This window comes from Pelobates fuscus, chromosome 8 (genome assembly GCF_036172605.1).
Source record: "Pelobates fuscus isolate aPelFus1 chromosome 8, aPelFus1.pri, whole genome shotgun sequence".
Taxonomy (NCBI): Eukaryota; Metazoa; Chordata; class Amphibia; order Anura; family Pelobatidae; genus Pelobates; species Pelobates fuscus.
In genome coordinates, this window is record NC_086324.1 from 70,229,337 (window position 1) to 70,257,303 (window position 27,967).

The 27,967-nt window shown below is 41.3% G+C and overlaps 1 protein-coding gene across 7 annotated transcripts in view; it reads right to left on the minus strand.

Annotated features, from left to right (window-relative positions):
* Nucleotides 1–21,512: 21,512 nt before the first annotated feature.
* AGAP1 (ArfGAP with GTPase domain, ankyrin repeat and PH domain 1) overlaps nt 21,513–27,967 on the minus strand; it is a 346,045-nt gene continuing 339,590 nt past the window's right edge. For 4 of the 7 annotated variants that reach the window (XM_063430015.1, XM_063430016.1, XM_063430013.1 and 1 more), the window contains 2 exons: nt 25,776–26,031; nt 21,513–25,382 (listed from right to left, as the gene is read on the minus strand). In XM_063430015.1, coding sequence (XP_063286085.1) covers nt 25,167–25,382; nt 25,776–26,031 — 472 coding nt within the window. In that variant the 3' untranslated portion in view covers nt 21,513–25,166. The remainder of the gene's footprint in view (nt 25,383–25,775; nt 26,032–27,967) is intronic. The other 3 variants (XM_063430017.1, XM_063430018.1, XM_063430019.1) reach the window with 3 other exon arrangements.

Here is a 27,967-nt window from a genome sequence, read left to right on the forward strand (position 1 = left end):
ATAAATGGTAGGAAACCTTGGCTAAACATGAGTGTGGGAAGTATTGTTCCTAAACATCTGAAGCGCTATACTAAGCCAACACTGCCTAGGTTGTTATGGCCTAACTGCAAGGTCTGATACACAACGTATTATGAGCTAGTTCAGTTTCCTCTGCTCCCGAGACAAGACAGATGTGGGAGCACTGAGTCAGTTCCCACCTTCACTGAGCTCTGTATTTTACCCAGAGAATCAATGTCTGGAGCAAATCCGTCATTTCCACTATTAAGCCGCTGTTAGTTTTTAATGCACTCGTCAATAGTGCATTTAATAGACAGGACGAGCAACTGCAGTCCCAGCGATAACTCATAACTCCTGTAGCTGAGCGGTCGTGGGAGAAGAAGAATCACCACAGATTTTAAAGAGAAAATTGTTAATTTGGGATTGATAAAAGGCTTTTCTAAATGAGGAATAGTGGAGATAAATGGATTTGTCTTTCGCTCTCATTTTACAAAGTAACATTTGTGAAGTCAGAGGATTTAAATTATTTCTCTAACATCATTCTTTTTTCCTCTCTATCTTCTCGACCGCTGTTACTCTTTTCTTTTTATTTTTTTTCCCTGTATCCATCTCTGTATATATTCATCCTAAAATAATCTCTCCCTTCACCTCTCAAATGGTCCCGCTGTCTCCTTCCAACCCTTCTGCTCTCCACATCTCTATCTTGTTCTCTGGCTCCGCTCTTTTATATTTTATCTTCTGGTATTTTCATTGCACACTTTTATCTGAACATTGTTCTGTCAGCCCTCGATTTTTCTGGAAGATTAGAGAGCGAGCTGTTGGGATCAGTGATCTCTTGGTTTGGTCGGGAGAGCCTTTCTAAACACTTGTAGAGCGAGCCGCACATCTAGTTCTAACACTGAATCGTGCAGATTAACAGTAAGTATATTTCATCCTTCCAAAACTTTAACTGAATGATTTCCAGAAGGCGAATAAAATTGCATACAACTAAGCAACAAAAAAAATGTGGTTAATTCCACTCTAACTGGGTTATTCACTAAAGTCCAATTGGCCCCCATACCGAATGGGGCAAAACCATCCAGCTGCATGCAAGGGCATTCGGCAAAAAACAGACTTTGTTCACGGTATTAAACAATGTATGTTTTTTGCAAATAGTAGAAAAATGATCATTCACACACATTATCATTCACACATCAAAAGCAAATTAACAATCATTTGCGTATGTGTATCATGCGGGGTGCATTCGGTTCCGAATCTTAGTAAAATCGGTACTTGGTGAATCTTCCACATCTTATACTTTGTACAGGGTTCAGGTGTCACCAATTTTAATCCATCCAAAATTCCAACTGCATTTTGTTTTATTAAATGTGAGAATTGCAGTTGAAATTGGGTCATTTTCACCATATTTTGTCCATCTAGTAGTATTCTGGAGACACAGATGGAAAGGTGTGGAATCAGTCAAGACATGCAAGTAAAAGGGAATCTCGATATAAAGATGACTGGGATATACATATGAGTAATCCATTTATTTTTATTTAAATTAAAGTGTCAGGAACAGCCCCAGAAAATATGATTAGCAACTGCAGGAGCTGCTTAAAGAGTTCATCCAAACACAGGGGCTCTATTTAGCCCACCCGTCCTAACATCACTTCCCCTCCAGCAAAAAGGATCGATTGGGCTGCAGGGAGAACTTGGTCCAGGTGCTGGACATAAGTTATTATTTTTTTTTTTTTGTTAATAAGATTTTTATTGGTCACTGTTCATTAGGCTGAAACAATCGCATAATATACAAGAGTTCACAGTTACACCATTTTTTCCAATTTACAGTTGAAGTCAGACAGCCGTGCAGGGCTGGGTAGGCAAATAACATAGATAAACAAGGACTCAGACATCCACTATCCAGTTACATAGCATATTATACAAGTGTAATGTTCTACGTTATGCGGGAGTGATGCCACATTCCGGTGAACCGTTCCCTCAGCATTATAACAGTGTTTGTGTCCATGTGTCTGTCTGGCTAATTCCCTAACCACTAGATTAGTCTGTGCTAGGGGTGTCCCTTGCTGCTCCCTTGACTTGGGTACCCCACTAAATGGGAATTGGAGTGTTAGGATAAAAGAACCTCCCCTGTTCCACCCTGGCTGGGGAGTGCTTACGGCCAGCGACCCGAGACCCCTTATCCCGCTGGGCCATCAGCCCCGTATGTCAGCAGGGCCTGAAAGTCAGCATCATATACGACTGTCAGACAATGAGTCCAGATGTCTGCGTAAGTTTGGCGTCCTTGGACCATGAATGTCAGTTCTTCAAGCAGTCTCAGCTCTTCCATTTTATTGAACCACAATGTCAGCGGAGGGGGTGTCTTTTTTTTTTCCAGTAGAGCGGGATTACTTGTTTAGCCATGTTTAAGATTCGGATAGACATTGATATTTTGTATCTAGCTGTTGCGGTTGTGGTGTGATGTAGAAGAAAAGGGGCTGGTCGGAAGGGTGGGGGGTTTGTCTGAGAATTTATGTAGGATGGTGTTAATTACTGACCAGAAGGGCCTAAGTTTAACCCCTTAAGGACCAAACTTCTGGAATAAAAGGGAATCATGACATGTCACACATGTCATGTGTCCTTAAGGGGTTAAAGCAGTCCCACCAGATGTGCAGGAAAGTGCCTAATGCAGTTCGGCATCGCCAGCAGTCCCCGTCCAAAGCAGGATCAATGCTCCGGAGGAGGTGATGCGTTCTGTACCCTTGTGTTAGGACTTTATACGCTGTTTTCTGGGTTTTGCTAGCTAGCGCGCAGTGGTGTACCAGATCACAGATCTTCCCCCACTGGTGTACTTTAAAGGTTTCCCCCAGGGTGATCTCCCACTTCCCCATGTATCCAGGAGCTGGGATGTTTAATTGTGTGTGAAGTAAGGAATACAGTAAGGGTACGGCATGTGGCTGTGGGTCAGGGTCACTTTATGTTTCCCTCTCCAAACCCGTACCCTGTGGATCTCTGCGTTCCGCCTTACTGCCTGGAATGGCACGAGCACAAGGGCAAACAGCAGCGGCAACAGCGGGCAACCTTGGCCTGTGCAGTTTCTGATTTGGAAAGGACCGATTTATGCAAACCCTTGCTGTTGGGTTGTCGTATAGGGCCACCACCCAGGCTTGCATATGCAGTCCTAGTCCAAGGACCCGTAACGTGTGAAAGAGGAAGTCCCATCCAACCCTATCAAAAGCCTTCTCCACATCTGTAGATAGCAGGAAAAGGCCCCTGCTGCCTATGTGAGCCTGGTGTATCAGGGAGATGTGGTGCTGTGTTATCTCTATCTTCCTGGTGGGGGATGAAACCTACCTCATCACACTTCACAAGGTAGGGTAAGTATGGATTTATCCTAGTAGCCAGGCCTGGACTGGCTATCGGGCACACCGGGCAAATCTCATGGCCGAGGCCAGCAGGAGAGATCACAGGATCTCCCCTGCTGGTCCATGCAGGGCCCATGCTAACTGAGTGCCGGCCCTGCTGCATTCCATGATGGGCCGGTGGGGAGATCAAAGATCTCCTTCACCGGCCAGCTTGCACAGACATGCGGCCGCTGGCTTGGGAGGGAGACAGGAGAGGACCCGGTGGAGCTTTATCTTGCAGCTCGGCCGGGTTCCTCTCGCGAGATCTGGAGCGTTGCCATGGCTTTAGCCTCGCAGACTAGAGTTCACTCTCCACTAGCACCACCAGGGATAGCAGGATGCCCCCCCCCTCCCTCCCAGGCTAAAGTAAGAAGGGAGGGGGGTGGATATGTCTGGTTTTTTTGTTTGTTTATTCCCCCCAACACACAATCTCTCCTAATATACACACACACACACACACATCACCCTCACACACAACGCTCTCTCACACACACACACACACATCACCCTCACACACACCTTACCCTCACACACACATCACATCACCCTCACACACAGCTCCCTCTCACTCTCATTATCCTCACACACACGCATTACCCATTACCCTCACAAGCGTGCACACACACGCTCTCTCTCTCACACACACATTACTTTCACACACACAGCACCCTCACGCACACACTGCATCCCTCGCACACACCCAGTGCACCCCTCACACACACACACAGAACCCCACAACACACTGCACCACTCATACACACAATACTTATACAATATATATATATATATATATATATACACATACACTACAGCACCCCTCACACACACTACACCCCTAATCACATTATCTTCCAGACACACACTAGATCCTTTACCCAACGCTCGATCATCTGTAAACACTAGAGCCCTATATACACTTTGAATCCGCTATATACAAATACTAATAAGGGGGCAGTCCTCCCCCCTGGCCCCCACCCCGGAGTGGTGGGTGGGGGCCCTAAATACTAATAAGGGAGGGGACCTAATGTCCTCCCCCCTGGCCCCCACCCCTTAACGGTGGGTGGGGGCCCTAAATTAGAATAAGGGTGGACCTATTGTCCTCCCCCCTGGCCCCCACTGATGAGCGGCAGGTGGGGGCCCTAAATAAAAAAATAAACCACCCTCTCCCAGGTGACTAGGGGGCCCCAAACCCCTAGTCACTCCCCCCCCCCACCCTAAAAATAATGAGGGGGGTAAGTCAAATGGTAAGTTTTAATAATTAGTTTTAGGTACTTAGTTAATGGTCCCTGCCTCATTATTTTTATGGTGAGGGGGCTAGGTAGGGGTTAGTTTTTTTTTGGGAGGGGGTCACCTGGGGGAGGGGGGGTTAATTTTTTTTATTTAGGGCCCCCACCCACCGCTCAGGCGTGGGGGCCAGGGGGGAGGACATTAGGTCCCCCCCCTTATTCTAATTTAGGGCCCCCACCCACAGTTCAGGGGTGGGGGCCAGGGGGAAGGACATTAGGTACCCCCCTATTCTAATTTAGGGCCCCCACCCACCGTTCAGGTTAATTAAATTAATGAAAATCGTTAAACGGGCGCTATCACTCTAAACAAAAAAACTATGAAATCGTCTTTAAATTGTGTTAAAACTTTTTTTTCTTTCTTGAGGTGCTGTTTAGGCATGTGCATGGGGAAAATTTTCGGTTCGGTTCGGCATTCCGAAATTCGGGTCTTCGGCAATTCAGGGGTTCGCCACTTTGGCAACTTCGGCACTTCGGGACTTCTCTTGCAGCTGTCCTCCCCCCTTATTCTGATTTAGGGCTTGGGAGGGGAGACCCTTTTTTTTTTTTTTTTTTTTTTAACAGTGAGCAGCCACAGGCTGCTCACTGTTTAATACACATACACATAATTTTTACTTGTGTTTAATACACATACACATACTTTTTACTTAGTATTATTAAATTTGGCTGAAAGACCAATTTAGGTCTTTAAGCCTTTTGGTAGATAACTCCCTAATACCGTGGGAATCTACTAAGCAGCTGCAAGAGAAGTCCCGAAGTGGCGAACCCCCGAATTGCCGAAGACCCGAATTTCGGAATGCCGAACCGAACCGAAAATTTTCCCCATGCACATGCCTAAACAGCACCTCAAGAAAAAAATAAGTTTTAACACAATTTAAAGTTATAGCGCCCGTTTAACGATTTTCATTCATTTAATTAACCCCTTAAGGACCAAACTTCTGGAATAAAAGGGAATCATGACATGTCACATATGTCATGTGTCCTTAAGGGGTTAAAAAACAAACCGTGAATCCACAGTCTCCTTTTCATGTAAACCATAGTGAAAGGTTGTTGCAGTGGAGTGCCAAAGATGAAAAGTTCCACCTCCTTTCCAGGGTGCTACATTATGATCTGTCTCACCCAATTGAGTCTGTAAGTCATTTTATATGTCAGGCAGAACAGTCTTTTAACACTTACTAGCTTTCCTCATCATTAGGTTGTACAGAGTTTATGCAAACCACTACTGCTTTACAGAGCAAGTCTGTAGCAGAAGACATTCTTACATTTAATAAGGAACAAAAGAATATAAAAAGTCATAACCTGTTTGTGATTTCAGCTGCCACCTTGATACCCCTATTATTAGGAATATTTCATACATGTCTAAACATTATTTATGTTTTAGTTCATTAGTAAGTTATCACTTTGTTTAGTTCACAGCAGTGGCTGTTAAAGGAAAACTCCAGTGCCAGGAAAACAATCCGTTTTCCTGGCACTGGAGGTACCCTCTCACTCCCACCCCCCAATCCCCGGTTACTGAAGGGGTGAAAACCCCTTCAGTCACTTACCTGAGGCAGCGACGATGTCCCTCGTCGCTGTCTCCTCCTCCGCGCCGCTCCTCCTACTGTCTCCGTTGGCTGGTGGGCGAGACTGATCCCGCCCACCGGCCGAGGAGACCTAATGTGCATGCGCGGCAATGCTGCGCATGCGCATTAGCGGTCCCCATAGGAAAGCATTGAAAAAAGATTTTCAATGCTTTCCTATGAGGAAATGAGCGACGCTGGAGGTCCTCACACAGCAAAGTAAAAAATCTTTTCTATAAATCAGGAAGACCTCTAGTGGCTGTCTAGTAGACAGCAACTAGAGGTGGAGTTAACCCTGCAATGTAATTATTGCAGTTTATAAAAAACTGCAATAATAACACTTGCAGGGTTAGGAGTAGTGGGAGTTGGCACCCAGACCACTCCAATGGGCAGAAGTGGTCTAGGTGCCTGGAGTGTCCCTTTAACCATTGGGTTGGTAAGTCTCCAGGCTATTTTAGTTTGTCCCCCCAGGCAGGAACATCTTGGTCAACAGGTCCACGGCAATCACCCACAGTACGTTTGTTACTGGCCCTGCCTTTCCTAGGGCAGCAGATACGGAGAGTGGTCTGATAATGGTATAGTTAAGCGTGTTTAATAGCTAAAGAATGTTTCGCTTAGAAAAATTATGGTGGAATAGGTAGTATGTCTCAAATATGTTGGTCGTGTCCACATATTGCTCTAATATGGCAAGACTTCTCTGATTATATATAAAATGAAGAGGGCTGCACTCACCGGAATATGCATACATTATCGAGTGCTGCTGGCAGCATTGACTGTACAAGGTAAGCTCCTTCTTCTTTCTAGCAGGCAAATTCCATATAGCAAAAAACTGAAAGGTTCTGCAGTCCCTATCCTTTCCATTATATACCAAAAACAAACTTTCAGTTTAGGCATTATATTAAAATGGGGAGACTGGGTGGTACCTAGCATTCTCTAAATTAAGTTTTAAAGTGGACCTGTCTATAGATTCTTTGGACCTGTCAATGCAATAAATATCCATGATGATGATGATGTGATCTATGAGGTTGTTGTGAATAGGTTTGTCATGTATGTTCTGTTGTGTTTCTTGTTTTTGTACCACTATGTTCTCTAGATCTCATCATTGTATGATGTATCATGACATATGTTCATATCATGTGCATTGCATGAATGTACGATTACTTTTATCATACCAATTGTGAAAAGAAAAAATAATTAGTATACATTTATTATTTAAAACATTTTTATTGAATGGGTCACCGACATAATTCAATGTGTGTAATTTTGGTCCTAATAATAATAATAATAAATAAAATAAAGAACCACTAGTTAATAGTATTTGAATAATGAATTAGCGCGTACGTTTTTGTGCTAGATGCCCCTATAACATAATTGTCAGCATTTTGTGTTTCGCCAGTTTGATTTATAATGAAAAACTTATGTTTAGCCTCGAGTATTCGATTTTACAAATTGATTGATGATATATTGTGTCTGAATCCACTGCCACTTTAAGAAGAACGAATGCTATATTTGAAAGGGGTAAATAAAACTCGACTTACATACAGGTGATACTCGAAAAATCAGAATATCGTGCAAAAGTTCATTTATTTCAGTAATGCTACGTAAAAGGGGAAACTAATATATGAGATAGACGCATTACATGCAAAGCAAGATAGTTCAAGCCGTGATTTGTCATAAGTGCGATGATTATGGCTTACAGCTCATGAAAACCCCAAATCCACAATCTCAGTAAATTAGAATATTGTGAAAAGATGCAATATTCTTGGCTCACAGTGTCTCACTCTAATCATCTAAGTAAGCCATAACACCTGCAAAGGGTTTTTGAGCCTTTAAATGGTCTCCCAGTCTGGTTCAGTAGGAATCACAATCATGGGGAAGACTGCTGACCTGACAGTTGTGTAGAAAACCATCATTGACACCCTCTTTAAGGAGGGAAAGCCCCAAAAAGGTAATTGCGAAGGAAGTTGGATGTTCCCAAAGTGCTGTATCAAAGCACATTAATAGAAAGTTATGTGGAAGGGAAAAGTGTGGAAGAAACAGGTGCACAAGCAGCAGGAATGCCAGCAGCCTGGAGAGGATTGTCAAGAAAAGGCCATTCAAAAGTGTTGGGGACTTTCACAAGGAATGGATTGAGGATGGAGTCAGTGCATCAAGAGCCACCACACACAGACGGATCCTGGACATGGGCTTCAGATGTCGTATTCCTTTTGTCAAGCCGCTCCTGAACAACAAACAACGTCAGAAGCATCTTACCTGGGCTAAAGAAAAACAGACCTGGTCTGTTGCCCAGTGGTCGAAAGTCCTCTTTTCTGATGAGAGCAACTTTTGCATCTCATTTAGAAAGCAAGGACCCAGAGTCTGGAGGAAGAATGGAGAGACACACACTGCAAGATGCTTGAAGTCCAGTGTGAAGTTTCCACAGTCTGTGTTGGTGTTGTGTGCTGGTGTTGGGCCACTGTGCTTCATTAAGTCCAGGGTCAACGCATCCATCTACCAAGAGATTTTGGAGCACTTCATACTTCCTTCCGCAAACGAGCTTTATGGGGAGGCTGACTTCATTTTCCAGCACCTGCCCACACTGCCAAAAGCACCAAAGCCTGGTTCAATTACCATGGGATTACTGTGCTTGATTGGTCAGCAAACTCGCCTGACCTGAACCCCATAGAGAATCTATGCGGCATTGCCAAGAGAAAGATGAGAGACATGAAACCGAACAATGCAGAAGAGCTGATGGCCGCTATTGAAGCATCCTGGTCTTCCATAACACCTCAGCAGTGCCACAGGCTGATGGCTTCCATGCCACGCCGCATTGAGGCAGTAATTGCTGCAAAAGGGGCCCAAACCAAGCACTGAGTCCATATGCATGCTTATACTTTTCAGAGGTCCAATATTGTTCTATGTACACTCCTTGTTTTATTGATTGCATGTAATATTCTAATTTACTGAGATTGTGGATTTGGGGTTTTCATGAGCTGTAAGCCATAATCATAGCACTTATGACAAATCACGGCTTGAACTATCTTGCTTTGCATGTAATGCGTCAATCTCATATATTAGTTTCCCCTTTTACATTACATTACTGAAATGAATGAACTTTTGCACAATATTCTAATTTTTTCGAGTATCACCTGTAGATTGTATATTTATACTTGATAAAGCGCATATAAAAAAACAACTTAATTTAATGAAAATATATTTGAAGTATATTTTCGGCACTTATGCATGTTTAGGTGCATGGAGATCGACGTTCCTTCTTACAATCTGAGCTACTGTACATAAAAAAAAACTAAATAATGGACCTCAGCCTGTTACAGAAAAGGCATGCTTTGATGACAGAGAACTTGCCAAGACACTTTTATTACTTTTACCAGCTGCTTATACTATGTCTAATATACACAACATATATAATATATACAGTACTTCCAGCTACACGGAGTTATTAGTTTTCATTGATTACTAAATGGGAATGGCAATTTTAATGCTGACACTTTATTCAAGGCTGGAATTGATCTATTTAAAAAAAAATCAAAAAATTTATGTATACAATATACAAACCGAAAGATAATACATTAAATAGATAATATGCAAAATCAACCAATACAAACTAATAAACGTAAAGAAAAAAATACTCTACTAAAATATACTACTACTTCCTTTTATACAAATGTATACACATTGCATTATCAAGGTAAGCTTCCTTGAGGTGCCTCTCATTCTGGTCTATTGAATTTGAAGTATTAGCATTAACGTGCAGGGAGCAGTGACTACTTTCTATGCTCTCTGTGCACAGCTACAGTTCTGCCCAGCCCAGGATTTTTGACTTATGAAAGTTGTAGGTGAACAACAACTCCTGTGATGACACTTTAGGAGAGACAGGAAGGAAGTTGTACACAGATATAGATAGATACCAGCAAGGCAGAGTTATATTAGAATGGGGATTGGAGAACAATAAGTCATGGACATAGCGTGAGGACGTCCAGCGATGTTATAACACAGTTTTTCGTGTTCTATGAACATGGAAGTGTCCTCCAGTGGCTGTCTAGTAGACACTGACAGCCACTAGAAGAGGACTTAACCCAGCAGGGTAAATATTGCGGTTTATGTAAACTGCAATCATTGCAGTTGCAGGGTTCAGGGTAGTGGGAGTTGGCACCCAGACCACTCCAATGGGCAGAAGTGTCCCTTTAAAAAGAAGTTTAAAAAAAAAAAAAAAGGAATAATTTTACCTTATCCCTTTCACTGATGATCAACTTGTAAATTGACATTTCTTAATTTCTCTCAGTTGTTTTGTAGATTTTATGAATATATATATATATTTTTAAATATTCTTTATTTTTTGTGGTGCATTCAGTTAATACAGACGCTTGTTGTGCCACAGCAGTAACAAGTAAAGTGAGGAACATCGCTTAATAGGCTTATGGCATAGAGAAGTACTGCACACATTTTTAAAGTTAAGTAAAGTAGCAGGGTCACAAGCATATCCAACATATCTAAACTGTGTATAAAGAGTCGCCATCTTTAGTTATCTAGACATATTGGTAATTAATTAATACAGTTGAATAACAGGCTTATAAACGAGGCATATGCGTATGAAACTGAGATATGTCTTGCACTTTGCTCGTTAGACCAGACATCAGGTCCTAGCCAAACCAACCAAGTGCAGGTAATTATACATTTATCTAAGCACGCTTGGTACTCATGAGTGATGGGAGTTGTCTAGTGTTAGAGTCCCGAATGATTATGGTTACCACAGCACCGTCGTTCAGAGTCAGCTACACGCCAGGCGACTCCTGTCTGAGCGGGTAGAGGCGGTATATGGCATGGGGGCTGCGGCTGGGTAAGGAGTAGTGGGTGCTCTCCGGGTTGTGTTAAGTTCCAGGGCCAGATCTTGTCAGGTAGGTCGTCGCCGGTTTTGGAGTTTGGGTGGAGGCTTGGAAGAGGTCGGGTCTGGGTGTCGCCAGGTCTATTGGTAGCCTTCGTTTGGTACTTTAGTAGGGCTTCCCACCACTGCTTGACACCATCTCCCTCAGGGTTGTGGCTGTGGGGCGTTGTCACTGACCTTTCCGGCTACTGCTGTTGTGCAGGTTCCGTCTCGGTCCCCTAGCAGCTTGCCGCAGCGGAGTTTGAGGCCTGCCCGCTGCCATCTTAGCCCACATACACTGACACACATGCAGTTATACAGACACACAACAACAAACACTGACACAAATACAGATGCACAGATACAATGACAAAAAATATACACAGATATACAGATGGAAACAGACACACATACAGATACACAGATGCAGACATACAGATACAGACACAAAAACACACAAAGACACAGATACACAGATACACAGTCACAAAAAACACACAAAGACACAGATACGCAGTCACACACTGACATATATGCAGATATACAGACACATGTATAGATACACACACTGACACACATGGAGATACAAACACTGACACATACAGTTGCAGATAAACAGATGCAAATAATGACCCACATGCAGATGCACAGACAGATATACACTGGCACAGAGGCGTAACTAGAACCAACAGGGCCTCAGAGCGAAAATTGCCCTGGGCCCCCCCCCCCCCCCGCCACCTCCATTTGTATAATCGAACAGATACATACACGGACATAAATGCTAATACACAGACACACACTTACACACATGCGGATACAAAGACATACATACAGATGCACAGAATGACATGCATACAGATACATAGGGGCATACACTGACACACGCAGACAAACAGATACACATAGACACATGTGCAGATACACATACAGACACATATACAGACAGATACAGACAGATGTGCACATAAACAGATACATACAGACACATATACAGACAAACAGATACAGACACATGTAGAAACACATAGACAAACAGATACACATACAGACACACTTAATGACAAACATTCAGATACACAGAATGATACACATACAGATATAAACAGTGACACACAGGCAGACAAACAGGGCATAAGGCTATCCTAACTATAAGATAAGGCCAGGGATTAATGAAAGTATTTAGAAAATTGGGCAGACTAGATGGGCCGAATGGTTCTTATCTGCTGTCACATTCTATGTTTCTATACACATACACATAACACACATACAGACAGATACACATGTAGACACGTATGCAGATACACACTTAATTACAAACATTCAGATACACAGAATGACACACATACAGATACATAGGGGCACGTACTGACACACATGCAAACAGATACACTCATACAGACCCACATGCAGACAAAGAGGTATACATACAAAGAGATATACGTAGATACACACACACAACAACATGTAAGTCATGTCTCCGGCTAATGGGAGTCAGAGTTCATACTCTCACTCTGTCATGGTTCTCACCGCGACATCCAGACTGCCAGAAGAAGTCGCCCCAGTAGTGCCCAATAGAGTATTTGAACCCGAGTACTCTGCAGTCCTGGGGCTGCTGTTTTTTTGCCTCTGAGCCACCATACAGCTCAGGAAATATCCAGTTCTCTTGCCCTGTATCCAGCACTGGGGACTGGACGTTATGTGAGACTGCTCCTGTCACTCATGGTTCACCTGTGGCTGATCACTGATTAGCCAGGTATAAGACACTGCCTCTCCCTGAGGGCAGTGTCAGTTCATTGACTCTGGTTCAAGTATTGCTGTTTCGTGTTCTCCTGTTGATTCCTGACCTTGGCTTGTTATTTCGTGTACCCCGACTTCTGGCACCCACTGACCTTGGCTTACCTTGGCTTACCAACGACGATTCTCCTGTTTATGTCCATATCTGCACTGCGACTTGGAGCATCATCCTGCACAGCCCCCGTGCACCGACTCACAGGCCAGGTGAATTCTTTCCTGACCACCTTGGCCTGTGTTTACTTGCAAGGGTGAGCACATATATCTGCGCTACAGACTCCCATTCAGGTAAGCCCTGACACACTCCCTCCTCTCTGTCCTGACGCTCTCCTCCCGCGCGGCTCTGTTAGCTGGGAGGAAATGATGGCTTCCTCCCAACGTTCTGACGTCATCAGCACCACTGACCGAGCCCCAGGAAATTAATTGCCATCAGGTGGCCCGCACGGCCACACCACAATGCTGGAGTGACGGGCTTGGTCGCAGCTGTGACCATGGTAGTTCCGCCACTGCACTACACATACTGATACAGATACAAAAACACACAAAATGCAAAATTCATGTTTCGGGTGTGCCCCTAATTTCTTTTTATCTTTACAAAATATACAAATACATACACATATAAAACACACAGAAACAAACACTGACACACATGCAGATACACAAACAGAAACAAACACTGACACAAAGGCAGATACACAAACTGAAACACATATAGATACACAGACCGACACACATGTAGATACACAGACACATAGAAACAAACACTGACACACTTGCAGATACACACACTGACACACATGTAGATAAACAGATACAAACACTGTCACAAACAGATGCACAGACATACACACATACAGATACAAACACTACATACATACAGATACAGACAAGCGCAGAGGTCATCATTTCAGCTTCTGCTGCCTGGGGCTGTTAGGAGTTAGTGGCTTGCTCTTCCGCTCCACCACTCCTCCTCCCTATCTCCCGCGGGTCAGAATGTGTTATTTGGCAGGAAGTGACTCTCACTTCCTCCTAGCGCTTAATTATTACAGGGCCCAGTCGCTTGGTTAAAGTAGCATGACTGGGCCCCTTCAAGTGGCTGTTCCCAACCTGTGTGATGGAGCAGCACAAGCGGTAGTCCTGCCATTATGGATTATTTTTCGCGTACACTTGGGGAAACTGGTTTATACCTCTGTGGGTACACTTATCCCAGGTTGGGAACTGCTGCTTTAAAGGAACATGATTAACATAACGTCATCAAAATTAAGTGGTTATGGTGTCAAGAGGTCCCAGTAACTTCCTTACCTTTAGAGATTAAACCATTCATGAATGGTTTAACCCCAAAGTCTGCACTGCAGCACAATTTCTCCTTGTCCATGTCCACACCCGGTTTCAGAATTTCTCCTGAAGGAATTCTCTAACTGCCACCGGGCAGCAGCATCACTAATTGTCTTAAGGTGGTCAGCTGATGCTTTAAGTCAATCAGTAGCTCCCCATTGATAACAAAGAGCTTGAGTAAGGTATGTACCTTTAAAAGAATTTCTAAGAGCGGATGTGAACAGGGACAGAGAGAAACGGCTCTGCAGTGTGGACTTAAGGGTTAAACCATTGCTTCAGCTCCAACTTGAGCACTTGGAAAGAATAATCTCCACCTAAGGATATGGTGTAATAGTGATACAGCAAGCAGGCTTTCTGGTAGTAGATATATTCGTAAGACGTGTAAGATAGAGCAGAGAAAATAATATAGTGTAGTATATCAAACATAGTATTGAAATCAATAAAAATATAAAGTATTGCACTCACATTTTAAGGAGCCTCTTGTATTGGCTCCTATAGTACAGCTTGAAGTGGTATAATCCCTACTCTAGGATGTGTGTGCAGTGCAGGTCCTTCTCATATATGGGAGAAAAAAATAAAACACAGATAATAGTGTACACTGTGGCAGCAGTGCTAAAATTTTATTTTAAAAATCCTACTTACACGAGGTAGAGCAAACATTGGTTTGCTCAATCCTGAAAGCGTAGGAGATATATATGCCCACCAAGGATATGTAAAGCAGGAATCAAGCAGCAGCAGGGTGTAGAGGTCCAATAAAAAGTACTTTATTTATAAAACTAATAAACAAATAAAAATAGTAATATATGAAACACTTTTCATCACTATATGGCTTTATCAGAAGGGTAACACTATAGTATTAGGGATATATGTTGCCAAATACTTCCCATGATCACCATAATAGTCTCCAATAGTAATAAACTTATTGTCACTTACCAATTTAATTCTTTGTTTCTGTGATTGGGATTATTTTTTAATTATGTTTAACCACTAATTGACAGTTACAACTGCGTGTTATTTTTCAATCGTTTGCCTTCTTTCTTTGAAACAGTGTTTCCAATGTCATGACTTAAGATATTATACATTATTCTCGTTCCATTTATAATCCAAGGGTTGCTTATTTTTCATTGTATCGTATATTGTAGGCAATACGAGCTACCACGTAAATAAAAAAATCAATCTGGTTATCCAACAGATTTTTAGAAGGTTCTCTGAAATGTCCGTTGAGTTCAACCAGTTGGGCTGTCAGAGGTTTTTCAGTAACTTTTACAAAATTGCATTTACTATATCATAAATTGATGTCAAAGTGTTGCTATACTCTATTGTATGGGAAAGTTCTATAACAAATCTCTTTGTGAACCAAAGATCAAATCAAGGATAACCAAGTAATCGCAAAATAAGAAATCCTGGTAGCCTTTGGTGACTCATATTGTATTGGGTTGGAGAATTTCATGGTTTTATTTGTCAAAGTTCTTGGGATGAAAATTGGGTCAGACTAGATTGGCCGAATGGTTCTTATCTGCGGTCACATTCTATGTTTTTATTTTGAAAATGAAAGTTCCTTGAAAAACAATGTTAATGAGCCCACCATATTACATGGCTAGCCCCGTCTTTTCAACAAATATTTTTTTTTAATTTTTCTTTAAAGAAGACTTTTTTTTGAATAATTAAAGGGCTGTTCACTAAAGTGGGAATTACAAAGGGAATTGCAAATGTAAGGTCAAAAAAAGCCAACCTGGAGAACTTCTCCAAGAAGCAATGGTTTCAGTTTGCCAACACTGGCCTTAAATTTAAAATCCACTTTGAATTCTCACTTTAGTAAATAACCCTATTAGAGCAAATCAACTTTATGTCAAACACTAATCTTAAAGGGGAAATATTACCATTTTATACTGATTGTTACAGTGTTTTGGTGTCTGTGAGCCATCAGGGAAAGCTGCATTTTTTTTTTGCACAGGGTGTGAATTAGTGCAAAGACAAGTACACCATTTTTATTTTGAGAAAGTCAACACAAGAAGTAATGAGGAGTCCTCAAGCGCACTGTACAAGTCAGGCGTGCATATAAGAAAAATACTTGCACTTTTAGATTTATAGATAAATAGTACTGTGTCTTTAAAAGCATATAACAAACCATTTTATCCTTGCAATTTCTGTTCCATTAAATCATACTTTTGGACATGATATTTGCTTGAAAGAAAGGATTAAGAATGTGGGAGATATGTGCCTGGAGGGAAAATAAAACATAGAAACAGCTAGTGAGGGAAGGATAAAATATAGTTTATTCACTTAACTTTGAAGTGTAGTAAATTGAAAACAAACTAATTATAGGATAGTTGATTTTTTTTTCAATAACATTCGATTTTGTTCGTAATTTGGAAGTCTGTTTTTTTCGTATCTACACTTACCCCATTCCCTGATTGTGCCATTTGATGATATTTACGCACTATGGAATAGTGGAGATTGAACAAGAGATTTGCCATCTTCAAGCACATCACATCATTTCATCAGAACGCACTTGTTATGGTGCCAGGAGGTCCAGGACACTGACTTACCTTTAGTGGTTAAATCATTCACAAACAGTATAACAGTAATGCCAGCTGACCCTCCGAGGCTGATACACAGGCCCGTTCACACCTCCCCCAACCCTGTGGCAGGCTACCCCGATACAGCTGGTGTGCAGGATAAGACTACACAGGCAGGGGGACCATGCAGTAACTTTCCCAAGATGGCAGACACCAACAGCTTTAGCAAAATTCAAAATTGATGTATTGACCAGATTGGACATCATATTTGCCTACTTCTGGCCTAAGCTGGAGCACATGCTGGAACATTTGCTGCACCAACCTGCCCCAACACAGGTGAGCAATTACTCACTCTGATGATGTTCTCATCCACAGACCTTGACACCAGTGATCCAGAAGGTGTTAAAATGGCTGAATAGCACACAGAATCCCTCACTAAAGACTAAGGTGGCACAAAGGCAGGCATTGATGTGATCTACTGCTGCAGCATGGGATGAGATTGCAGAACCAAGGGAAGTTCAGACCTTAGCCCTTGAATGAACCAGCCAGCCCTTGATTGGGTCTGGAGGCCTGCAGCATCCTTCCTTGATGCGGAACTATGTTCTGCCCCTGGAGGGTATAGGATGACTTGGGCCACGGACTGACCCATCCACAGCTCCTGATTATCCACCTTGTTAGAGCTTGTTGTGAGAATTGTTTTACCTGTTGTTTAGCCCTCTATTTTGTTGCATGTAATTAATTTGCTTTTGCCTTGTGTGCCTTTGACCACTATGTTGTATTAACTTTGAAATACCCATGCACAACAAAAACAAAAAATTATAAAAACAAATTAACCTTTGCAAAAAAAAAAAAACATGATGCCGACATGGGCCTTCATCTTTCTTCAGCTCCTAACACTTCATCCATAGGAGTCACGTTGGTCCGGTTCTCTCGCAAAACAACACAAGTCTATGTCTATGGAGGATCCCATGACACCACACAAGTCTTCACAGAACATGTTTTGCGATGAGCGAAACAATGCCTGATTGGATGTAGGAAGTAACAAGTTGATGGTGGAATGGCTGTAGTAAGTAACAAGATGATGGTGGAAGGTCCTACTTTGCCCACATTGTGTTATGTACCTGTTGACTGCACTGGAACTTCAGTGAATATGAACATTTCATATTTATTAAATGCTCAAAGTTTTTTTTATGACATAGCTGCTTTAGAGTCACATACATGCAGATAGCCTTCCACATTTAGAAGAGCGTATCCCAACACGCTCATGTACATACAAAAGCACGCCTACCAACCAGTGGTGGCTGGTTAAGTTTAAAGATGGTGGAGCGCTGTCCTCCAACATGTTGGGATCTAGTTCCAGGAAGGTCTGTTCCAAGATCAGTTGCATCTCCAATCATCAATAAAGAGAATATACATTGCATACATAACCATAAGACATACTTTCTCTAACAAACACTTATCAATGGTCCTTACAATGTCAATAGATAATTTCTTGCAACAAAAACGGCCTCTATGGACCAGTCTCAATTGCATTTATCACACATGCAGATAAAAGTACAACAACTCTTCTTCTGGGGCTAGTTCTAAATTACAAACACGTATTCCTAACACTTTCGTGCAGGACTACCTATTTAGGTGTCCAGCCCCCCATAGAATGGAGTAAAAAGATAGCTTACTTACCTTTTCTCCATCGCTGCAGTGGTCTAGCTGTGGCTGGCTCTGCCATTATGGCTGAAATCATCAATTTTAACAATCTCAGTCAATTCAATGCCATCTCATAGGAAAGCATTGGGAGGCTATTGTGCATGCGTGGCCAATCAGCATATCCTCAAAGAGATGCATTGAATCAATACATCTCTATGAGTAGCATTCAGCATTTCTGTGTAGAACATTTAGACGCTGAATACAAATGCTGCATTCAATACAGCACTGAAATAGGAAGTGCCAATGGTGGCCAATTAAGAGACTGCACCTTGAGGTATTACTAGGCAGCAACGTAAACAGTTTTTTCTCTGAAGAGCTGCAGGGACATGCTTTAGACACCTACATTAAGCTGTAGTAATGCTGGTGACTATAGTGTCCGTTTAAGTTTATAGTTTACCCATCCCACCAACATTTCACATAGACAGTTTCAGGGGTTGGAATGACTTGCTAGTAACAATTCATGCAGCTAAAATGTAATTTAGAACAAGAACAAAGTATGTTATTTACTCAAATTGACTTCTAAATGTAATTAGTACTTTAAAAGACATATTGTTGGGAATATTATTACTGTGGAGCTCTGGTACACACGGACACAATATGGAGTTCCTTCAATCTCGAGAAAGAAGGTTCTCTCTCTATTCAAGGATGAGGGACTGTCCCTCCTAAATTGGAGAACTTGGATGGTATGAATTACTTATCTGTGTTCTATAATGATGCAAGTGTTTTACCTTTGCAAGATGTAGAGTATGCTTGCCCTTAAAAATAGAGCATAACCCCCCCCCCCCCCAAAAAAAAAATAACAGACGTATAACACACCAGTCTTCACCCTCTAAATCCAGTCAAACTGACACTCTTATGCCATATACAAACAAAATCCAAATGATGAGTGACACTAAAAGCAAAGATACGGGGCTATGTATGGCTTTTCCATGAGAAGATAGAGAGGCCCTATTCTTGTGGTTATTACACAAATATCAATTGCATCACAATATTGCTACTTTTCTAACTAAAACACGTGTATCTCTCCCCCCATGTATCACATAAGCACGGTGACACGGCCGTTAGCCAAAGACCCCATATTATATTTTATTGGAGATGGGTTATTGTCATATATACCATGGCACTTCCGGTTTCAGACGTGTTAAACGTGTGCACCAGTTTGTGAATGATTACAAATAGCAGGTTCACATTTTAAGTAAAGCAAAGTCAGATCCAGCAGTAAAAATCTCATACCTGCTCACATCCTCTGAATTATCCTTGAAGACGTCTGTGCAAAATGGACAGAATGTTCAAGAATTGGGAACTGGAGTCTTACTTTCGTCTTTCTCTGGTTCTTCATTTGGCTGTTATTTTTTATTTTATTTGTAATAGGAGCTGGATTACTTCGAAACTCGAGATTGCTCAATGGAGGTTCAGGACAGTGAGACAACTTGAAGACTGCATCTTTACTTAAAACTTAGTTTTCCAGGACTTTGTGAGTACATTTTAAAGAAATGCTTGCCGATATTGGTCGGCACTTTTGCTTTGTATACATACTGTTATCGAAAATATTATTGGGAATAGCACTTTGAAAAGATGAGTAGTAACTCTGAAATGGTTGATGGGTGCTCAGATTCTTTTCTCAGAAGCCTTTTTTCCCCCTTCAATTAAAGGGTTGCTTGGAGCCCACCGTAGTGGCTATTATACCAGGAGTAGCCTGGAGCAATTTGCTGGTACTGGGGCAAACCAGTTTACAATGTTATACAGTATTGTTTATTTAACCCATTAAGGACACATGCCATGTGTGACATGTCATGATTCCCTTTTATTCCAGAAGTTTGGTCCTTAAGGGGTTAAAATAAGTATAATCAAATAATCCCAATAAATCAATAGACCCACTCTTGCAAATGTAGGGATACAAAACAGTTCCTAACACTACAGTGTCCCTCTGCCCCCTCCAACAAAAAGGGTTTAAAAAGAAAAAAAAAAATGTGCATTAGGCCTTCCCCATAGGAAAGCATTGCCTCAATGCTATTCTATAGGGATTTTCCAGAAGCTGGACGTTGTCAAGCAAAGCGGGAGGACGTCCAGCGTCGTTTCATGGAGCCAAACTCTGTGTAAACGCAGGAAGCACCTCTAGTGGTCTTAACCATGCAATGTAAACATTGAAGTTTCTCTGAAACTGCAATGTTGTCACTTGCAGGGTTAAGGGGGACAGGGGCACTGCACTCAGCCCACACTGCATATAGTGTCCCTTTAAGCAGATAAATCATTAATGTAACAGGGATAAAACTCTAAGATCACTGGTAGTAGACACAATGATATTAAAGGTGCCTGAATAGGTTGATTATGTTTTATGCAAACACATTTCCAAAACATTTTTACATTTCTTCAGATATAACAAATAACACGTGGTAGCAAGAACAAAGTAGTGAAACACAGAAACCATCCATACTATATACAATCAGTGGCAGCTTTTGATGTGTGTCTTCGTTTAACTTGTGATAAGTATACAGGTTTGATACATTTATTATATTAAGGGTTAATACCCCCTTTTTTTCAGGGAGATCTAGTATGGAGAGCTTCACTTCTGTTCTTGAAAGATCCAGTTCCTGAAATATTCTGGGCTGTTTGATGAACTGCTACCTATTTATATATACAATGCCCGAACAGTGAATCACAAAAGGTGTTACTCCTATAAAAATGATGGATTACCATCAATCTGTCAGATGTTCTAAAGCTTGCAGATATTACCATGAATTGTACATTTTTTTTTGTATTTCTTATTAAGATTGTTTCCTAGTCTCCTTGAGTGAGCATCTGTACATTTTAAATAATTACCAGCACACAAGTGTATATTTTACTGGTTTAAATGACGTATCACCAAAAGGTCTTACATGGAAGCCTGTTGCACCTATTATGGATGCTCATCGAGAAATTCATTTATAGGCCAAGCCATATTATTCCTATAAATTAGGAGAATTTGAAAATATGCATGTTAGAGATTTGTAAAAGAAGGAATATGTTCAACATAAACAGGACATGTGTCAGTAAAGCATATGGTCAAAAAATGGTGACAAAAACTTCACACAATTTTGTTTCTATTCAAATTTTTTTTCTTTCGTTTTTTTTTTTTAATTTTCCATATATTTTGCATCCTCTAATAAGACACGATACAAAAGAATTCTGTATAACTTAAACAACATAACCAAGAGACACAAAAATAAAAAATAAAATAAAAAAAAACACAAACTCGCTTCACCTTGGAATAAAGATGGCGCAGAGTGGTGATTGGAAATAAGGTACGCTCTAATTCTCGGCACAGGCCAGAGATTGGCTCCACATCCATTATAAAGAAATAGAAAATTAAATAAAAAGGTGCCCCCCATATTCAGGTGGGATGGGTGCTCTAAAGCCGACTCCACGGGTGACCCCAGTTCTACCAGAGGGGGTAGTAATGCAATGTGCAAGTCTCACGTTCCTTCTAAATATCAGAATACAAATGTTCCCTTTTTTTGTACTATTCACATCCTTTTCGAACAGCAATGTCATTGAGTGACCTCATGATAACAGGGGCCTTGTCTCCCGGAGGTTTTGTGGGTTTGTGATAAATTCTGGTTAGGAGAGTAGATATACATTGTAAAATTCAGCAAGACAGCTTGTTTGATAAATAAGGGCTTGAAAATAATTTGCGAAGGATGCTTCAGAGTACAGCCTTGATTACTGCAGGATTGGAGTCGTCTCTCTTTGACTGCTTTGGGAGCGCAGCACTTCAATTAGTGTTTCCAATGTTCAGAGTCATTTGCTACTTTAAAACAAAACATATACAAAAAACTTGGAGATGTTACATGGCTGAGTGCTTTCTCTTGAAATGTATTTATAAGGCTGCTTGATTCGGTCAAGGTTGGAGGACAATTTTCCATTTGCTTGTCACAAATATCCCTTGGCATGCAGTCTAAAATGTCCCTTTTAAGGGGGGTTATAATGCCACAGTAAAATGCTCCAGGAGGCTTTGCCTACTTTTCTTGCGAATTCAACGGCGATGACATTATAAACAAATAAAAATAAATTATAATTAAAAAAAAATGTGCCCATGTCCCCCTAATAGTGCTTCTTCCTACGACTGTGCAAAGCTTCCTGTTACAGAGCACGGAAAGTGGATGAAGACGTGATATATTAACTCCATAAATAAGGATGTCAGCTAATCAGGAGTCATTGGTCGCTTTCGTACTTATAGCATATACGCACGCGTCGGCTCTTTTACAAAAAAAAACCAAAAAAACCCTGAACCTGTATCCCTTTTCTGTATCCCTGACATTTAGCTGTGAGAGGCTGATGGGAATTCTGTAGTGCATTAGATCAATGCAATGTCCAGTTTTAATACATCTGTCAGAGACACCCCTTACCAAGTTTGCTGGCAGGGGTCTTATTTGGCAGGGGGGGAAGAGTCTGTGCCACTTTGTTGGAGTCATGACAGATCCCTAATATATTGAAATGAAGTGAACATTTAAACTTTGCCATAAGAATCAATAATGAAAAAAAAGAACAATTTCACAATACAAATCTCATTAAATTAGTGTTCGACAAATGGTTAAAATTCTACCTCTAGTTCAGTTAGGAGCTGCCACTTTATACAGCTTTTTAGTTGCAGACGACAACATGTGACTTCCAAGTAATAAGATCACGCAGAGACCCACAATTTGTATTTCTTTATGGGTGACAAAATCTTTGGGAGCTTTTAATAGGCTCAAACTGCATTGTGAAATCAATCAACTCCAAATAAATTAAGGGCAAAATAAGATAAAGTTAAAAAACCTTGCAAATGTTAGATGGGTAAGAGCTTTATGCCCCACTTTGCACTGTGAGTTTGGCTTAGCATTGCGGAGAAAAAGGCCAACCCTTGGTCCCGTACACTAGTGTCATCAAAGGTGGGCAATCAAAAAGTGAATCAAGTGTTGCACTTCCTGTGCTCCGAGAGACATCCCCCCTTAAGAAAAGTACACACGTGTTTGGGTCCTAATTTAGACAACGTTGGTTTCTTCAAATGATCAGCATGTGCTAAATTTGCTAAAATGATCCAGTTTAGTCACTGTGCACATGAATTGTTAATATACAAGACTGACATTTCATCCTGATGTAAAGAATAATGGGAGATTTAATAAACAAGCAAAGGTATCGCTAACCTTGCTCTGTGCAGTCATGCCAATACTAAATATTCTGTGCATATACCAGAAATATATGGATTGGAATAGAAACTGCACTATTTTATAAAGAATCTTGCGTGCATAAAGTAAATTTTTTTTAACCCGGAAAGTAAAGGACTCTCCTTCCTTGCAGAAACAAGCCGAGTATTATTATTTGCTCAAAGGCTTAATTAATGAACCTTATCTATAAGCTGCATCGAGCAATTACATAGTCACACATGTACGTGTGCATGTAAGTGAACTCCCAATACACTCCTACAGCAGTAGAGTCCATACTAAATCCACATGGAAACTAAGTTCAATTGCCTTAATATCTCATAAAAAGGGTTGTCGGCTACATTAAAAGAGAAAGCACAGTTCTGAATTAGACATTGCTCTTCTTAGAAAAGACAAAGAGGCAATGTGTGTATGCACAGCACTTTACGGCTAATCCCTCTGCGATACGATATTCCAGGGTACAGCTGTTTCTCTGCAATATGCTTCAGTTTACAGAGTTCAGCAGCTTTTCTTAATTAGTGCTGTTTATTATTTCAGTGCAAATTGAAGCACTCAACCATGTAACAACTTTTTCCCTCCTATTTAAATTTTGTATAAAAAAAAAAAAGAGAGAAAATAAATAAAATTGCTTTGTCAATTTTGACCTACATTTAAAAAGTGTGTTACATGGAATGAAAAGACTCTAAGAAGTGATACTGCCCATTGAGTCTATCCTTTGACATCAGTCTTTACAATCTTAACCCTTTCTGTGCCAGGAAGTGGATACGCTACACATGTCCACGCAACTAATGGATTAAATTTGTTTTTTTTAATAAGTAGATTTCACAATGCAGAATGTGCCCTGATATGCAATAAAGAAAAAAAAAATATTCCATGCTCCAAAATACACTCTTAGTACATTTTATATTTTAACCCCCTCCTTTTAAGGGGTGGGGGTAACGTTTAAAGGAACTGGCCGCTTTCGAGTTGCAAGATTATGACAATAAGTCTGAAGATGGGGCCCAGAATGTCTCTGCTAATATGATTCTTGTAAGAATATTGCAATCACATCCCTGTAATCAGCGGAGCGTGGAGAGTGCTTCCTCCTCAGCTAATATGCTCCCTTCTACATGATGAGTAATCATGTCCTATTAAACAGCGGTACAGGCTGAGGGAACTCAACTATACAAGTGTAATGAAGCCAGCATTCTCTGAGGACAGATTAGCTCCAAGTGATTTGACACATAGCATCATTGGAGCCTCAAACCTGACAAACTCAGTGCCTGCGTGTGATTTATGTGGAGCAGTCCTTGTCAGATGAGAGCAAAGCCTAAGTGCTCTGCTGGGGTAGAGGTGAAATGTGCACATAACTGACAGCTTTCTGTCTCCCCCTCCCCTTCATGTGCTTTCCTCCCTCAATCCAAAATGCTAAGGAAGGTTTGATATTTCCTTTTTCTCCCCCAAATCTTCCCTGCCCTTTACACTTGGTGCTCTAACTCCTCCCATGTCATCTGACTCCTCCCTCTGCAGTGTGAGGGGGCAAGCAGTGCTAAAGTCTGCATGCGACGCATGGGTCTTTCAGATCAACGTGGGCATCAAGCCTCCACCACCTGTGTTGCTGTTGTTGTTGCGATTGTTTTTCCGGGAGAGGTTTGGGGTGGCCATAAGCACAAATTGTTCATCAGGGCAGCCATATTGTAGCAGCAGCTCTCGCACCTCTGGTGTAACCGCCTGCTTAGCATAGGCCAACGCTGTGTTCCCGTGGAAATCCCGTGCCATAACGTCCACACCGTACTAACAGAAAGAAAATGAAATTTATGAAACAATCGCCCAGAGTTCCTTGTCTTAGATCACACACACATAGATTTTTCCCTTATACACAAAGGCATTGTGATACTCCTTCACATCCACTGCCAGCTTTCCCTTCCACTACATTACACATAGCAGTGCCAACCATCTTTAGCAGAGTACCAAGTCTCATTTACATGCCATGCCAATCTTCTTCATACATAGCAACCAGAGATAAAACTTCCCCAAAACACGAGAGAAGTGCCTGCACCTTACATAATTCAGCTGTTAGGTTCCTTGTGCCAGTCCAACATACATCTCACTTATGACCTACGTGCTTACTCATTTCTTTTTGTCTCACTGTCGCACAGAACCATCCTATTTGTACCCTTTACTTACCCATATGAGAAGCTGCACCAGTACTACATTTCCTTTACGACAGGCTAAGTGCAGGGATGTGCGTCTGTCTCCCTCCCCGCAGGTCTCATTCACCTCCTCCCGGGAGCCTTGAGCAAGGAGCATGATGACTGTCCTAAGGTCCTCTTCTGCGGTGGCCTTCAGCAGCTGCTGTCCCAAAGGCAGGTCCCGACAGGGAAGAGGTGCCAGGAAAAGCTTCTGCTCATACTTTGCCCTGATCCAACGTTCCTTCTCCTCTCTACAGGGAAACAGCGGATGAGAGTTAGCAATCTACAAAGAAAATATCACAGGAAGCCACACACAAGTAGTCACATCAACAATAACAACAGCCGCATTTTACTTTTGCAGACCACAAAAGGGTCAAACAAATTGCATTTACCATTTATCAGAGAAACAGTGAAACTAAAAGATAAATACCAAATATATTTATGTCATTAAAAAAACAAAAAACACTCACAATGAAATGATAAAGGATGGCTTTATTGCCTAGCTGACAGAGCGGTACTAAAGGGGTTAATCCTCACCCGGTTATTAGTGGAGTCCCTGTGGATTTGGGAAAGGCCTCTGTCAGGGCCCCTGGCTGTGTTTACACTCTTGGAGGTAATCTAGTGTCAGGTTAGCTTTAATCCCCTTCTAATCCCTCTGTGTAAACAGTTTCTCCACAGAGTAAATCGGGATGATCTTTACACGGTTTCCTGTACATGCCGAGCGACCCTGAAGCGACCCCAAATCTCCCCTGACCAGGCATTACAATGAGCAGTTTGCATATCACATGGGGAGCTGGGGTATATTATACAGGGAGGGAGAGGGAAACAGACACAAAAGGCAAAGTCATCAAAGAATTTCAACAACATTTTTAAAACCTGGATCTAATGTATGCACAGTGCTCAGTAATCGTTACGGGCAATGCCAAAGGATTAGATAAACAAATTGCTAAATCATTTGGTCCTCTTTTAAAGAAGCAACATCATTAGTTAAAACGAGACAGTGATAAAAATAACAGAAAAGTTAACACAAATAAATAAATACAACTTTTTTTCATCACTTAGTTCTTCCATTTTACTTAAAAAAATAAATTAAAAAAATTAAAGGATTTTAAATTAAACCCAAAATGCATACCACTTGATAACAGATAATTATTATTTATATAGCACCAGCAAATTCCGTAGCGCTGTACAATGGGTGGACTAACAGACACGTAATTGTAACCAGACAAATGGACGCACAGGAACAGAGGGGTTGAGGGGTTGAGGGCCCTGCTCAATGAGCTTGCATTCTAGAGGGAATGGGGCATAGTGACACAAAGGGTATAAGAAGGGGTAATGAAATAGGTTGCTAGAAACGTAGCATACCATTGGCAAAAGTAGACAACCCAGTGTATTCAAAATGGAGTATGCCCAATATTTGTTTTTAGTAACCACCTAGTCACAAATCCTAGCATAGTATTTTTTTTTGCATTTTTCATATAAAAACTGTACTTTTACTGTTCACAGTCATTATACGTTTTACTGCTTTAAAACAGTCATATACTTTGCGGCTAGGACTTTTATAGCAGCCGTGGCAATTTGCCAATTCATCATGGATCCAGGTGCTATTTTACCAAAGTGGGCACTTGGATGAGACCTTTCTGGGTATATACATTGTGTAGGGGTTCATGACTGTTTTGATGCTATTCTTGGGGTATTTTTTGTTGGGCTCTCTGTGTCTGGGAGATAATTAGTTTAAGCGAGGGATAACTTAATTTTCTCAGAGACACAGAGGTACCAGGGTGGGATCACCTGTGTGTTGAATAAACAGTCCACTCTGGGATGTGTTCATTATCTAGGGGGTTTAATTATTTACAAAGCTAAAATTATAGAGAATAGACACATTTTAGGTAGCAGACAAGGAAAAATAGCTGCGGCAAAATCTACACAATACCTGGTTTAGTGGACAACCTCTCTTTAACCTTAACCCCTTTAGGACACATGACATGTGTGACATGTCAGGATTCCCTTTTATTCCAGAAGTTTGGTCCTTAAGGGGTTAAGGACCAATAGCTGACTGGGCCATCTAAACAATTTGTTCTTTAAGAATCTTGTTTCAAAAAAGGGAATGATGCACTGAGTTAATAACTATAAGGCTGTATAGAGCAGCCACAGGTAAAGAAGTGGAACATTACATTTGGCATAATG